The sequence below is a fragment of the Mustela erminea genome, chromosome 14 (genome assembly GCF_009829155.1).
Source record: "Mustela erminea isolate mMusErm1 chromosome 14, mMusErm1.Pri, whole genome shotgun sequence".
In the NCBI taxonomy this organism is placed as follows: Eukaryota; Metazoa; Chordata; class Mammalia; order Carnivora; family Mustelidae; genus Mustela; species Mustela erminea.
In genome coordinates this window covers 86,079,350-86,095,281 of record NC_045627.1, presented here as the reverse complement: position 1 = coordinate 86,095,281, position 15,932 = coordinate 86,079,350, and the positions used below count along the sequence as shown (strand labels likewise).

Sequence of the window (15,932 nt, the reverse complement as noted above, 5' to 3'; positions counted from 1 at the left end):
TAGGCTCGTGATACCTCCAGCTTTGTAAATCTTTCTCAAGTTTGCTTTGGCTAATGGGGCCTTCTGTGGCTCCATACAGATTTTAGTATTATCTCTTTTCATTTGTGAAAAATGCTGTTGGTATTTTGATAGGAATTACATTGAATCTATATATTCCTTTGGGCAGTATGGACATCTTAATAACATTAATTCTTCCAATCCATGAGCATGGAGTATCTTCCCATTTGTTTGTGTTGTCTTCAATTTCTTTCATCCATGTTTTAGTCTCACCTCCTTGGTTAGACATATTCTTAAGTATTTTATTCTTTTTGGGGCAATTATGTTTTATTTACCTTTTATTTCTAGAAATTTTCCTTATTGCAATATGCTGACTTGTATTTTATTTCCTTAAATACAGAAAATGTGTTCAAATAATTCCACAATATGAAATCTTTGGGTATATTACTGCTGAGGTCTCTTTCACAATTCCTTGCTTCTTTGTGTGCTTGGTAATTTTTTTACTGAGCTGCTCATTTTTCTGGAAAATTATCTAGAAAACCTTCTGGAAGTTGAGATCTAGGATGAAGGTTTGACCCTTCAGAGAAGATGTATTTGGCCTCTGCCTGGTGCCTGGAAGCAGTACCAGTTTGAGACCCCTTTCAATGACTTGATCTGATTGATCTACCAATGTGATGTGATCTCAGCTTCAGGTCCTTGAGGACAGTTTATGGTTAGAGCTTTATTTTCCTCCATTGGTCTGCCTAGCACCAAAGGAACTCCCCTTACAGTCTCCTAGTATTTCTAGAACATTCTTACAAGAGTTATAGTTCTTTGTAGAGCCTGGATTTATTGGGGAGAGGTTAGGAAGGGAGAGAATAGTGTCCTATTAAACTTGGGCTGATATTGACCTTGGACTCCTGTCTCCCTCACCATACAAGGGTATCAAAACCAAAACTTGGGTTTCCTTAATTTGCCAAATGACTTCTCAGCTTCAGTAGATACCCAGCTTTGCAGGCTGCTGCTTGCAGTGAGATGTGGACCTGATATATCTTGCTATCTTGCAGTTCTTTGTTGTTTCAAAAAAAAATTGTGTGTGTGTGTGTGTGTGTGTGTGTGTCCAATAATTTTAGTGGTTTTAGAGAGAAAATAGGTCAAAATAACCAGCCTGCCATATAACCAGAAACGGGAGATTCATCTTCCAGCTGGTTAGGTCTGTACTGTCTCCATTACCATGCTTTGTAACGTTCTGTTCTGTAGCCATGAACACCACAGTTTGGACTGATGCAGGTCTATATTGAAAGAATTTGACGCTCATGGATGATCTTTCTGCCACACATTCATTCCTTGTCTGGCTAGCTGATGACATTTTGTGGTACCTCCTTCCATGAGAGCCCTGCAGAGGTACACTCCCTGACTCTTGCATGTTCAAAGACACTTGGCTGTTACTTTTGCTTCTCAGCCACAGTGTGTGTATAAAATTAAGGGGTCACATGTTGTTTTCCCTGAACTCTTATACATGGGCTTCCTCCGTCTGCCCTGGACAAATCAGAAGCTGGCGCTTTTTTTCTGTCCTTCTAAGTGAAATGATTTGGTCTCTTTGCTGTCCGGTAACTTCTGTAGCTTGTATCTTACAATTGAGGAGTCAAATTCATTCTCCTGGGGAAATAGGAGTAATCCATGGATCTGACCCTCTCACTGTTAGGAAAGTTTTTACAAGATAATTGTGGGTATTTCTTCCATCTTCACTCAGATCCCTTAAGTGACACCACTTGTACATATGTTGTGTTGTCTTTGCTGTGGTCTTTGTTGTACTGTGGAACTTTTCATCTCCCTCAGCTGGGACCCTCACAGCCCTATGTTTGGTGCTATTTTATTCCTTGGTTTTCATGGTTTTATTTGAGTTTTGCTGCCTCTCTTTTTCATTTCTACAGACAGATATTTTTGCAGGATGGGTTCTTCATTTGCCTTCCTTTTCCTAGGGTATCCAATTCCTCCTTAGAGTTGGGCAGTTCTTCCTGGAAATCCAATCACAAGACAGCTGAGGGAAAGGCCAGGCCAGTGCTCAGGGCTCTGAGGGAAGAGTGGTCTGGCCTTCCCTGCTCCCAGCATGGATTGTGTGGGCCCTGGCCCTGTTCCAGGCCTACACAGATGACTGGGCCTTTCTACACTGTTGCTTATGTAGCCCAGACATATCACAGCATCTGCTTTCTCCTCATACCCACTTCAAGCAAGGTTTTTTCCCTCTCCAATGTCAGATTGGCAATGGCAGACATCTGCTGCATCCCAGGACCTTTCTTCATGCTGGCCTGTTGGATAATTCGCCTCCTTTTTGGAGTTGTAAGTTTTCCTTAAAGATGCAGTATTGTTCCTTTATATGCATTTTCTACACTGTTTTCAGGTAGTCTCAGAAAGAAGGGTCAAGGTCACCTTACAGACCAGTGTAAGTGTGTTCTTTTAAGAGAGCCAATTTGTTGAGACTTTTGCTTTTTTAAAAGAAGAATAAAAAGAAATTGCAGCATTTCCCTGAGAACTGGTTGTCCTTGGCATATATTCCTCACAGAGCCAGAGAGAGGCTGAGTATGGACGGGAGGCTGACGGCGTCCCCTGACCCTGTATGAGCTCATCAGTGATGTCTGCAGCATCACTGGCGTTTTCCTGTGATAAAATCTCCTCTTCCTGTGGAGAGGTCTCGGATAAGCAGGATGCATTGGCCGTGGCTTACACAGAGGCAGATAACGGTTGGTGGGGGCCAAGGTAGAGGACTCTGTTTAGATTTAAAACTGTATTCCCAACCCTCTCAAAATTTTGAAATATGTAGCTGCCACTAAAACACGAGCAGAACATGGACAAATGGGGACAGTTCTACTTGATGGCATATCTCGATTTTCCTCCAATATCTGGAAGTTGTAAAGGGAGAAAAATGGGAGTCTGAATTCCTGATTTTAATGGGTCTACAGGAATATGTATTGAGTATGAACAATCTGGCCGGGAGTCCTTTCTCGACTCCATTTTGATGACACTTTGTGGCCAGGCTGGACTTTTCTTGGAAACCGAGGTTTGCAAAGGCAGGGGGAAAAGCGGTGCCTGACAGGGCATGTGGGAACCCTACCTCTTCCTGCAAGGTCCTGCCCTGTGCGGCTAGGGCTTCCTCACACCTGTTTGTAGGCTCCCCGTCGCCATGCCTGACATCTGAGAAGGGAGGATGCTTCCTCTTTCACTAACTCCGCTGCTCTGCTGGGCCTGTTCGGGCCTGGCAGGAAGCAGACATCTCATCTAGGCAGCATTGGTGAGTGTGACTGATTCACAGTGGATCAGGGTCTTGCAGATCCCAGGGTTTGACGTCAGAACTTTCGATCAACATTTCCACTGTTTGGGCTTTGGTCACTATGGTGACCGTACAATTTATCCTTTAAACTAGAACATAGCTGAGAGAGGTGGTGATTAATAATTAAACAGGGCCATGAACATAAATTGCAAATGTCCCCAACAAACTAGAATGAATGGCCAAGCTAACTATCTCCTGAGTTTCTGTGATAAATCCTAATGTATTATGATACATTATAACAGGGGTCTCACTTTTTCTCCAGCACTGCAATAAAAACCTGACATTATCTTTATTACCAAGACCAGATACTTATTCATTCTTAGGAGCAAAACCAGTATCATTGAGGAATGAATCACTTAAACCTCAAAGCTTTTCAGTTTTATAGGTGCGTGCATTCATTTTTACATCACAGGCTAATCTCTTGCTCATAGTTTTCCGCCAACTTCTAGGACATGGAGTTTGATTTATTCCCATAGTTTATTACCCAAAGTTTGTTGTTAGGATTGCGGTACCTTCAGATGGTAAATTTGCTCCTAATAGCTGTGAGACAGCTTACCCATAACTCATTGGACACTGCGTACTGGGACCTGCGTGGAGAGCTTTCCAGTTAATGGTTCTGTCCTCACATCAACCTCCTGAGGAAGGTCCTGTTAGCAACCTCTCCCTATAACTTAGAGTCTAAGTAACCCCCATGTTTGCAGAGCCTGGCTGACTCTCTAAACAGCCCATGCTCGGTGTGCAGCCTCCTCGTAGGCATGTTAGACACTCTTTCTGCCGACTTAAGGCATTTGCTCTATTTGGTTTCTTTTAATAAGAACTGGTATAGAAATGGCTCTTTGAAGTCTATCCCTTGGTCAGTGGCCCGTTGCTCGCTGTTTCAACTTGGCATACTTTCCATACAGCTGTGGTTTCCAGACTTGCTTCCTCCGCTCACAAAGATATGCTCAATGGTGATTATACACATTTGCATTCTTTCAACTGAGCCCCATTTGCAGAGGAAATGTAATTTTAGTGGGGTAAGTACTGTGAGAAATTCAAGTCAAGTGTTTCAAAATCCTCTTAAGTGGTCTTGGAAGTATGGAATAGTGAGCCTATGCCAGGGAAGTAGGTCATCTGCTTATGAGGACATCCTGTGTCCCTTGAGGTTCTAACACCATTTCCTACAGACTTGCTGTGCATTTGCGAGTGCTTCTAGGCTCCAAAGACCAGAGAAGAAGGTATCTTGGCACCCGTGTTCTCCGTGGGCCAAGAAGAGAACACGGTCAACACTTAACTGACCTCAACCTCAGGTCCCCACCCCATACTCCTTCTTCTCAGGGTAGCCAGGGGAAGGGGCCCCTGAAAACAAGTGACTTGTGTTTTACTATATTGTTTGTTGCTTTTCTCATATTTCCATTAAGCATTTAAAAATTTGTGGCATGAGGGAATGCCAACGGTATTAATAATTATCTATGTTCTAGGGGCTTCCTAAGCTTTTTTTTTTTTTTTTAAGATTTTATTTGAGAGAGAGAGAGCAGGGAGAGAGGCAGAGGGAGAGGGAAAGGGAGAAGCAGACTCCCCACTGAGCAGGGAGCCTGATGTGGGGCTCAATCCCAGGACCCCAGAATTGTGACCTGAGCCAAAGGCAGATGCTTCGCCGACTGACAGCCCCCTCCCCAAGGGGCCCGTCCCCTAACCCCACACATCATTTTATGTAGTCTGTGTAACAATGCTTTCAGATAGGTGCTTTTGTCCCCCATTTTACAGAGGAAGGAATTGAGGTTTAGACATATTAAGTGACCAGCACAGTCCCAAAGCGTGGTCTTCAGAGTGTCACTCCCAAGTTCATGCTCTGCTCAACATGACCTTTCCATTAGCTTCCCTAGAGAGTGACGCCTGTCCCTCAAAACACATTCTTAGGTTTTCCTCCCCGTTGTCATGTTCTGTGTGAGTTTGTGATTCTTTGAATTAAGTATTTTGGTAGAAGAATTTCAGTGCATTTCACTCAGCAATCTGGATTGTCATGGTAGAGGGACCCCACGGTGGTGTGGGGAAGATGATCACTTGTGTTAGCACATTCATTCGTGGCTGGATGAATTGTTACACGATTCTGGAAAATTAAGATTTTTACCAACCTCTCAGTTTTAGGTCTTTACAAATTGAAAGGAAGCTTGCAGGCACAGGAAAGCTCACCTCCTCCAGGTAGCATTGGCCTCAAACGCCAGTGTGCACTGTCACCCAAGGCCTGGAACCAGGGTGACCTCTGGAGTCCCTCCTTTGTGACTAGGCGAGGCTATTGAAACATCTTTTAGATATTAGAAGAAATGTTGGTGAGAAGATTAACAAAGGTCAACAACTTGTATGGTGAGAGGACACGTTCAGCAAGTTTACGCCAGACGTGAAACCTGTGTAGCCCGGCCCCTGACCCCAGTCTCCGCTTCCGGCCATGTTGCAGGGGACTTGGCGACCCCTGAGGTGAGGGCCTGGTTACAGCTCACAGAGACAGGTGATCACACCGTCTTGTGGTTTGTTGCAGGGAACTCGAAAGCCAAACCCTCCTCAGAAGCCTCTGCCTGCAGATCCTTTGAACAGGACCAGCCGGCTCGCCAGTGCCTCAGCCAGGGCCCCAGGACAGCAGGAGGCTGGGCTCCGCCTGGTGCCCCTCAGGTCGGTGTAACAGCCTCTCCCTTTCTCCCCAGAACCATGTGCGGCAGCCACACTGACCCGTGCTTTCCCAGCCCCATCAGGACAGGGGCCGATAGTCTAAGGCCGGGCTTCCTGTCCCCCAATACCTGGGCACAGTGTTAAGAGGGTTGCCCAAGCTGACAGGAACATTAGCATGAGGCACTCACAAGCCTGTAATCCCCAGGATCACCCAGTGGCTCTTGGTAAGCGCCCCAGTGTCCCTAAGAGAAACCAAGTTCAAGTAGCACTAGATCGTGAGCTTGGGAAACCTGTGGCTCTGGAGGTGAGCCAGGCCCTGTCCCCCTACATGGTGAAGACAAACAGCTCCCAAGTGGTGTGATCCCGTGAAGGCGGATCGTACCCCCAAAACCACTGGAAACCTTCATAAACTCGGCCCCATCCCTGGGGTCCCCAGAAAGGAGGTGATTTTGGGGGGGGGTCACAGCTGAGCGAGAGAGAGGCGAGGTGAGGGGTCAGCTCCTGCACACCTGGGGCGACGGGGAGCTTCTCCACCCAGCTAACAAACAGATCCACTTTCACGACTGTCGCCCAGCCACGGTCATCGCTTACCCTGTCCCAGAGGACAAGGGACCCAGGGAGGTTCGCCACCGGGCCTGGCCCACACTGGTTTTCGAAAGCTATCCCGTTTCCAGGAATTTTGCCAGCGAGGTGTCAAACTGAGCCACTATTATATAAACTCCTAATGAGTTTATATGAAAGTTACATGAAAAACGTAAAAGACTCAAAACTCCTTTTTTTTTTTTAAACCTTTTACTGTTACCTATGTTCTAGAGGTTACAAGCAGTTATTTCTGGTATAGTGCAAATGCCAGGGAAGGGGGCCAGTGGGCAGCCCCTCCCTGCTCACGCAGCCAGAGGATTTATACCCTGGAAACAGACAGAGGCTTCATGTTGGCCGCCCGTCCCTCCCCGCCACGGGTAGGGTTACACCCGCAGCCAAAACACCCTTCTGACACGCATACCCCCTTGGCAGGAAGCTTGCTGTAGGAGCTCCAAGGAACCAAAGGTAGGGTGTTGGCCAGGCCCTGGGCTCAATAATTCAGCATCTCCAATGTGGAAAACACGTTCGTGATGTCATTACAGCTTTTGGGAAAAATGTTCAGCCTGTGAGAGCACAAGCAGCCTCATAAATCCCAGAGATAATGCCGGTCAAGGGGGCAGAGCTGTGGTTTCAGTCCCGACTGTGGAAATACAGAAAGATTGCAGAGCATGCTAATGATTTCTCTGTGGTTCGTATGCCAGTCTTAAAGTTACTTTTCTAGTTCAAAAGAAAAAGCACCACTTTATGCGGACGCGATTAGGGGAAGGCTCTCTTTTTAAATGCCACCAAGCCGTGGCCTGTCGTCCCCTATGCAGGCCACTGGCACCAGCGCAAGCTGGTGTTGGTCTTGCCCTTGAAGAAGAAGAACTCGTTTCCGAGGGGTCCCACATGCCCAGCTCTGCTCCCCAGACGTGCACGGGCTCACCAGGTCATGGCAGGCGCACTGTGGAGAAATGACACACCATCATTGTAGACACACGCGGGATGGGGACCACTCAGGGTCCCAGATGCCTAGTAGCTCAGGGGCTGTTCCCATGGAGACATCTGTACTGATACGTATGGCCACGATGGAGAGTTCTGTGAAATGCATCACAAAAATTGATCTCACCTAGGTTTTGCTTTTTCTCACGTGGCTCCTAGAGAAGGTTCCATGACCTCCGTGGCTCCCAGTTTTTCTAGGGAGGGGCTTGGTTCTGGAGTCACCTTGCGAGGAGGAGGTGGCGCTCCGGTGAGGGCTCCTCCAGGGGCCTGCAGGCATAAGCCGGCAGCAGCCTCCCCCAGGGCCCCGCAAGCCTGCCACCCGCCAGAGCCATCCCAAGCCCTCAGCATGGGGAGTGGGGTCTGGTTCCCAAGGCTCCGCAGAGGGCAGAAGAGCCCCTGGACCTGCAAGCTGTTTTCGGGGGGCTCCGCCTACAATCTCATTTTCTTTTCTCTTGCCACAGACCTGCTCCCAAGCACCCTCACCAAGTGCCCAGGCCCCCCCACACCACCTACACGAAGTGAGAAGCAAGTTGACACCTTTTTTCGACAGCGAAGACAGAAGTTTGCACTATCGTTCGACTCCAGTTGGAGTTCGTTTTTTTGTACCAACTTATAGAATTTTTTTAAAAATGTTTAAAACACCCGTTTTCTCCAAACTCGAGCTACTGCCGTCGGTGCTGTGCTGTGCTATGGTGCTCTGTACACTTGCTCAGGAACTTGTAAATTATTAATTTATGCCCGATGCTGGCTCCAGTGCAGTGCGCTGTGGGAGGCATTTTTTTTTTTTTTTTTAACCATCACTGAGTTTTCCACGGAAAGAAGCCTTGTGCGCTTTCAGTAGTTCAGTGAACTTGAAATCTCATGCTACATGGGATTCTGGACAGGAGGTTGTCTTTTTGATAGAGGCTTTATTGGCAGAATGGTTCTCCAACAATCTCTCCATGGCTGTGGTCATGGCACAGACCCAGCTCAGGAGCCCCCAGGCAGAACCTTGAGTGATTCTCTGGAACCCCTGATGATCTCAGCCCAGGGCCAGGGGCTTCACGTCCAGGCTGGGGCTGGGCTTTCAGGGAGCCCCTGGGCCTCAGCCCACCAGCAGCCACACCTTGAAGGCCCAGGATAGAAGGGGAGGCCCTGGCTTCTGGCCAGGAGGGTCTGGAGAGAACCTGAGCCAGGGCACAGACTGGAACACAAGGCCAGGCAGAAACTTGACCTTGAGCTCGCAGGCCTTGAGCACATTTGGAGAGCAAAGACCATTGCTTTACAGAAACACTGCCCTTCCCACGGTGCTGTGGCCTCAGCACCTTGCTTAGATGGGGCAGGGGGTTATTTGTGCAAGTGGGCTACACCCAGGCACTGCAAGCCTCCAGCCCCCCAGTACTGCTTGGAGCTAAGCAAATTACCACCTTATCTTCTCAACTGTAATACAATGATTCTGTGTTCGGACAGATAGATGAGGCTTTCCATGGGACCGTAACTATTTTCAGATGTGAACCAGTAACCAGATCTAGTGAATCAACGTTGTAGATAAAAATCTCTTCTTGCAAAATTCAGCTTATTTAAAATTAGGCAGACTCCCTATGCCCACAGAAACTACAACCAAACAGAAAGCCGTGTGGCCGGCTGTGTCTACCATCCATTTAAGTGACTTGTCAGTTATTTCGGGGACATTCTGTGTTCCCAGCCTGGCTGCGGGACTCTCTCAAAGATATTTTCAGCATGTCTGAATTCTTCTTTTTTTAACGCTCGCAACCTACCTGTTGAGCATCACAGAATGTGATAAGGAAATCAATTCTTAATCCTAAATATTCATGAAATGTGGTCTTGGGCAGCGGCTCCTTCAACCTTTCGCTCTTCAAATGTCTGACTGGGGAGACGTTTTCACAACGAGATCCTGAAGTTGCCTGTACTAATGGCACAAAAATGACAAAAATTCTCAGACAAGGTAAAAATGCCATTACGCCTCTGTGTTGTAGTCGGGTCATATGTGACTCCTTTTCACACTCAAAAGCAGTTGGCCACAGTTCTGTAATTCACTCCGAGTGCTTTATGATAAAGACTTCAGGGGGGGTCATTTCAGCAGTTTGCCTGGGCCTTGAAGCACAGAGACCAGGAATAGACCAAGAATCAGCTTGCCTTCCGGAAAACAAGACGGCATTTAACTCACCCCTTGTTCCCCACTGTATCTCGGCAACATAGTACTCATGGATCACGGATAGACTAAACAAATCCGTGTCACAAACACACAAAAAAGAGCCCAGATCTGATACATTCCAACCCCTATAGAGTATGTCTGTGTATCATACAATTATTATTTTCTTAAAAAGGCAAAGCCATGTTAGAAAGTATTACTGCTGATGAATATCTACAGAATTACTGTAATTGATAGTACATTGGTAACTGTATCAAGGCCAAAACACATGCTGTTGAAAAGTTTACAGAAATTTCATGGTGCGTTATGTGGGTACTGTCTTTACAGATGCCCAGATTCTTAGATCTGTCATTCTGCCCCTCCTCCTATTATCAGGAAGAGGATGTGAATTTTGTCTTTTTTGTCTGTCCTTAGCTAGAATTCCTATGTTTCCATTTCAGACAACTGGGAATAGATTGGTATTAAAAAAAGGTTAACGCTGTGATCTTCTGATGACACGAATCACCAGTGGTCATTTAGGGGCAGCAGCTGATGACACAGCCCTCTCTCTGCAGCCCAAATTGCGTTTATAGAGCCGTACAAGTTATTATTGAGTACGAACATGTTTAAACATAACATCCCTTGACAAATATAGATATTAAAGGATCAATACTTCCAAGATACAGAATCTATCAACTGAAGCATTTTAGCATACGTTCCATTTTAATATAATTATAAGAACCACAGGGGTTTTTTTGAGGGGGGAGGGGGAAGTACCTCTCCCTTTTTATATGCTTATAGATGATCAAAACAAAAAAAATCAATGCTTTTATTTCCATGGCAGTCTATTTTTAATATTTTAAATGTTTTATAGGCATGAATGAGGGTTGATTTGAGTTTATAAGGCCATCACTGAGAAATTTAACGTGCCTAGACCCAAAGCAGGCTCTGAGGGTTGTCACTTTCCTTCCCCTGTCTTGTTATCATTGTAGCTTACATGGCTTACATGACCCCACTTACCGGGAAGTATAGGGCTAATCTTCCAGGCCTTCTCTTTAAAAGTTTATCTCCTGAATTTTTGGGTAACCGTTTGTTTCCCTGACACATGGAATCAGATGTGTAGCAACCAAGAGAAACAATGCATAACATTTTCCATTGTCCGAATATGCATACAGAGGTTACACTTCCCAGTGTGAATTTTCCAGCTTACACATGTGGGATGACATCACAGAAACCACAAAAGCAACAAATTAAACTACATGAGCATAAATACTCCTGACTGGTCTCAGAGGGGACATTTTTATGCCTTCTTAACTTTATTACGAATTCTCAGGCTGAAACCACAGGCCATTGTTCTCTGGCAAATCCGTACAATGCCATCACTGCATCCCCTCAAAGAAAAACAGCAAAAACTCTGATCCGTGTCAAGCTGTGATCTCCCCGGTGCTGCAGAGAGCCTGGCGCTGGGCGGGCTGGAATGCCCCAGCGCCTTCCTCCCATCTCAGCTGATGTTTACTAAGCATTCTGAGCCAATGCGACCCTAATAACTAAAAGGGCAAGATGCCTGGGCAGCTGGACTGGATCTTTCTCACGCAAGCTGACCTCTGGGCGGGCTTTCCTCGTGAGGCTGATTCCATTGAAAACTTCTGCAAGGGAGGGCTCCCTTCAGTGTTCTGGAAGCAGCAGGGCCAGGGCAGACGCACTCTGGAGCCCTCTCCTCCCTGCTGTCAGTAGGACCCCGGGTAGCCACAAGTGACCAGCCCTGATAAACAGGGTACCAGCCCTCTCCAGGAGTCTCCCGGTGCCGTGCTGACCCCTAGGTCTGACTCCATACACTATGGCTGACTGGTGGGCGACACTGCAGCTGCCATCTTGTCCCTCCCCACCACCCCAGAGGCTGCCCCAGGCTGCTACAGTCACCGGTCCCCCCACCACGACTCAGGAACAGGCCCGTATACACATCGGGACACAGCAGAGGCTAATACATCTATTTGCCTCTTATCACCGAGAGCCCAGCCGCTTTTCCACAGCAAACCCAGTGCCGATGTCCCTCATGTGACAAGTCTCTGCCTTCAGGGCTACTGTAGGTCAACCCAAGTGGGTGTGGCTGTGGCGGCGTGTCGCTACCCTCCCCCCAGCCCAGCCGCTGGACGCCCAAAGCCCACTCTTCTCCAGAGGGGCGGCTCGGAGGAAGCCCACCAGCGGTGCCCCAGCTTCGAATCCAGCATCGTCCCTCGCACAGGCACATCCCCCACCCTAGAAGATCAGTTTACCCGCGATGGCACAATTTACCCGTGATGGCACAGTTCCTTTGACTCACTCTACAGTTCCTGTTCACATCTAGTCCCTTAAAACCTTTTTGGAAACTCCGTTAATGATACCAGTGACACACTAAGAAAGATCAGTGAGCCCCAGGCTAAGATCCGTTTCTGTGCCGTGAGGATGCTTCTAGAAGCCATTTGTATTTACCTGCACGCGGATGGAAACCCCCCCTCTGCTCCTGGGACAGCAGTGGCTGCTGACAAGTCCGGCCCTGAGAGCCTGTTTCATAGGAGAAAAACTAGGAGACAAAACACTGCATATGAAATTGTTACAACATTCAATAACGGGTAGTGATAGCCCAGAGATTTACCACACAGTGAAAGGGATTCTCAGTGGGATTCTGCTCTTCCAGGTTGAATATTCTGGAACCCATCCTGATTTTCTATATCATCTGCAAAAGACATGTCTTACACTCCCCCCGGGAGTCTCCTTCCAGAAAATAATATATTCAGTCCTCAATTTAAGTGCAGTTTAAATCCAGACAAAATGATAAATAGCTTGTGATCTTTTTAAGTTTCACAAAGAAGTAGAATGACATGTATATCCGTGGTCTATAAGCAAACACTGATAGAAAAACAAAAAGTATCAAATTGGAAAGACGGAAAATCCTCTAAGAGTCCAAGGCAGGACGAGGAAGCTAATGGGTCTATTTTGCCTTCTATCAGGTCGAATTGGGAGGTTGTGGGGAAGACCCATGGTTTGAGCGTGTGCGGCAACGGTTAAGTAAAACATCTTGAACACTTGGCTGCAATGCCACTTAGCACAGTACACTTATAGCTACGAAACCGGTTCCTTACGTTCATCGTGCTTTGTCCATTTATAACGCTTCCATTTGCTACGTTGTTTTTTTTTTTACACATTCCTTTTACGTTACAGTCTGTTGCTTTTGTACACATTTCTCATATTGGGGTTCTACGGGTAACCATCTGTTTCCGTAGAGAAAGCCATTGTTAAGAATATTATATCCAATAAATGGTATCCAGATAAACATAAAGATGTGTCTTGTTCATTACTGACAATGTCACAAAAATGGGGAAAGGGAAACCCCTTCTCTGTATTTTCCCCCATTTACAAAGGCAAAAGATGATCTGGAACAGTTCGTAAGAAACTAAAAAGAGTGGTCAGGGGGCAGGTGCTACCAGTCAGATGATAGTACAAGAAAGAAGACGCCTTTTCAGATACGCAAGAGTGGGGGTCAAGGGTTGGGGAGGGGGACTGGAGACTTGTCTTGAATAATGTAAATGTATAACCTATCCAAATCAGTCTTTTTGAAAACTCACCTTATTTACAAAAGAGAGAAATTCAAAAAAGCAAGCATGTAGGGGTAGAAACATGGATATCAGTTTTCTCCAGAATGAAAATCTGAGTGTAGTGGATATTCACAGATTTTTTTAAAAGCAGAACCCAACTTCATAAGGAACTACAGAAAATACAAAGAAAAATAGATATATAGAATGGTAACAAAAGGTCTTTGTTCTTAACACCTTATACCCATGTCAAAACAAGTAGGCAAAAAATAGTACCTAGAAGACCCCAGTTAAGAGCATACTATATGCCAGCTAAATAAACATAATAAAGAAAATTAACATAATCAAAATGGATCCAATGGAGATACTTCAAACATATAGAATGTGCCTTCATTCAAAGTGCCTCTGAAAAAGTTCTATATACACAGAACTATCTATAAAACTACATATAAAGCCATGAAGTAAAACTCCAGTTCCAAACGGTACAACAGACCATGGGTTGCATCTTTGGGAAAATTAAAACACGAGTCAAATCACTGATCTCACTAAGGAAAGAGGAGGAAAAGCACACACAGAGCATCTGAACGTAGAGACTCCAGTGCGGCCCCGTAACCCAGGGAGATGTCTCAGGACTCTAAGAATGGTTCAGTACTTTAAAATCTACTCATTCAAGTCACCACATCGACAGGTTTTCCGGAAGTATGTCATATTAGGATTACCAGAGACACTGAAAAGACATTTGAGAAGATTCAGCACCCATTCCTGAGTTTTTAAATAAGCTGGAAACCACAGGACTCAAGAGATGCGAATGTCATTTGTGGAAAATTAAACTCACAAACCTATCACAAGACCTCATTAGCACTCACGGTTGGCTACCTTGACTACAACTGCAAACCACTCTTAAATTCCAGCGGCTTGTGGGGCACCTGGGTGGCTCAGTGGGTTGAAAAATCTGCCTTCAGTTCAGGTCATGATCTCAGGGTCCTGGGATCGAGGCCCGCATCGGGCTCTCTGCTCAGCAAGGAGCCTGCTTCCCCTCCTCTCTCTGCCTTTCTGCCTACTTGTAATCTCTGTCAAATAAATAAATAAAAATCCTTTAAAAAAAAAAAATTTTAGTGGCTTACCCCACAAGAGGATTGTTTCTCCTGAGTCACCCATCTGCGGGTGACCTCTGGCATTTCCGCGGGGCCCTAGGCTGAGGGAGCGCCTCCACTGAGTCACGGCTGGTCTTGTGACAGAAGGAAGAGACACGTGGGGATTCTTAAAGCTTCTGCTCAGAGGGGCAGGAGCCATTTCCATTACCATTTCATTGACCAAAGTCACCCCACTGTATGGCCAAGGCTCCCATCAGGAGGATGGGACGACATCGCCTGGATTTTGTTGACGAGCAGGGACGTGTACTCCTGCCACAGATGGGGCTCGTGAATGGGATCGACAACAGACCGAGACATGAAATGAAGGTCCACATCGATCGTGGGGGCGGGGGAGAACTATGGGAAGTAATGACTATGCTCTGATTTTTTCTTAAAGATTTTATTTATTTATTTGACAGAGAGAGATCACAAGTAGGCAGAGAGGCAGGCAGAGAGAGAGAGGAGGAAGCAGGCTCGCTGCTGAGCAGAGAGCCCGATGTGGGACTCGATCCCAGGACCCTGAGATCATGACCAACTATGCTCTGATTTTGAGAGAGATTTTAAAAATTTAATCTAGCAAATTTAGAGGAATAAGCTTAAGAATGTTTGGATCAACCGGGAAATCAAAGAAGAAACTTACAAACAATTCATGGAAACCGAGAATGAAGACACTTCAGTCCAAAACCTACGGGATACAGCAAAGGCGGTCCTAAGGGGGAAATACAGCCGTCCAAGCCTCTCTCAAAAAAATTGAAAAAATCCAGAATACACCAGCTCTCTTTACACTTTAAAGAACTGGAGAATCAACAACAAATTAAGCCAACCCCACACGCAAGAAGGGAAATAATCAAGATTAGAGCAGAAATAAAGGAATCTGTATTTGTACAAAAGGTAAAACCCATATGAAATGTGTAAAGAGAGGACAATCTATGACCCACAGATCCAATTCCAGACCTGGACATTCTAGAAACTGTATGGAATAAAGCTGAGAATTGCCAACATCAATAAAATCTACTGCACTTTGTGCCCATCCCCCCAGAGCTTTGGAGCTCTAATTACCTTTTAATCGGGCTTTTCTGGCAGAGAAAATTCCACTCTGGTGCGGACCTTTGTGGTCAGTCTTCTCCTGGGGCCGAGTTAACCCACTTGTCTCTGGAGACACAAGAGGCTTATGGTCTGCTGGCTCACTTGGCTCACGGTCACGTGTGTCTGCGAGTTCAAGCTCCCGCACACGTGTGTCTAAGCTCCCAACCGGCAGCCCTCACTGCGGTTAAGGCCTGCTTGCCTTCCAGCTGCGTGCACAGTGTCAAAACCCCTTCTGCTCTGCAGCCTAACTTAATATACTTCTCTTTGGCACAGTCGTCAGCATGCCAACAGGCCAGGTCTTCTTTGTCATACAGATATGCAAACACATGCTCAGTTAGGTCTGTTCTAGAAAGACTGACCCTCCACCAGACTCCTCTAACAGAGCAGAATCAGAGTCTGAAATACTTTTGTTTGTTTTGTTTTTTTACTTTGATGTGAGGCCAACAGCTGAGGAGAAACCTTTTCACGGGGCCTCCTGGGCTTCCAGGAACGTCCCTCCAGAA

General features: G+C 46.2%; 1 protein-coding gene and 1 long non-coding RNA gene across 2 annotated transcripts in view; one reads left to right on the top strand and one right to left on the bottom strand.

The window, feature by feature from the left end:
* Nucleotides 1-9,268, top strand: part of ADAM12 (ADAM metallopeptidase domain 12) — a 323,414-nt gene extending 314,146 nt beyond the window's left edge. The window contains exons 22-23 of the mRNA XM_032313677.1: nt 5,820-5,950; nt 7,972-9,268. Of these exons, the coding sequence (XP_032169568.1) occupies nt 5,820-5,950; nt 7,972-8,032 (192 nt within the window). The 3' untranslated portion in view covers nt 8,033-9,268. The remainder of the gene's footprint in view (nt 1-5,819; nt 5,951-7,971) is intronic.
* LOC116573532 lies at nt 6,646-14,172 on the bottom strand. The gene is made up of 3 exons (XR_004278865.1): nt 12,111-14,172; nt 9,268-9,419; nt 6,646-7,606 (listed from the first exon to the last, which is right to left on the bottom strand). It is a non-coding gene; the product is annotated as an uncharacterized LOC116573532 (long non-coding RNA).
* Between the last annotated feature and the right edge of the window lie 1,760 nt (nt 14,173-15,932).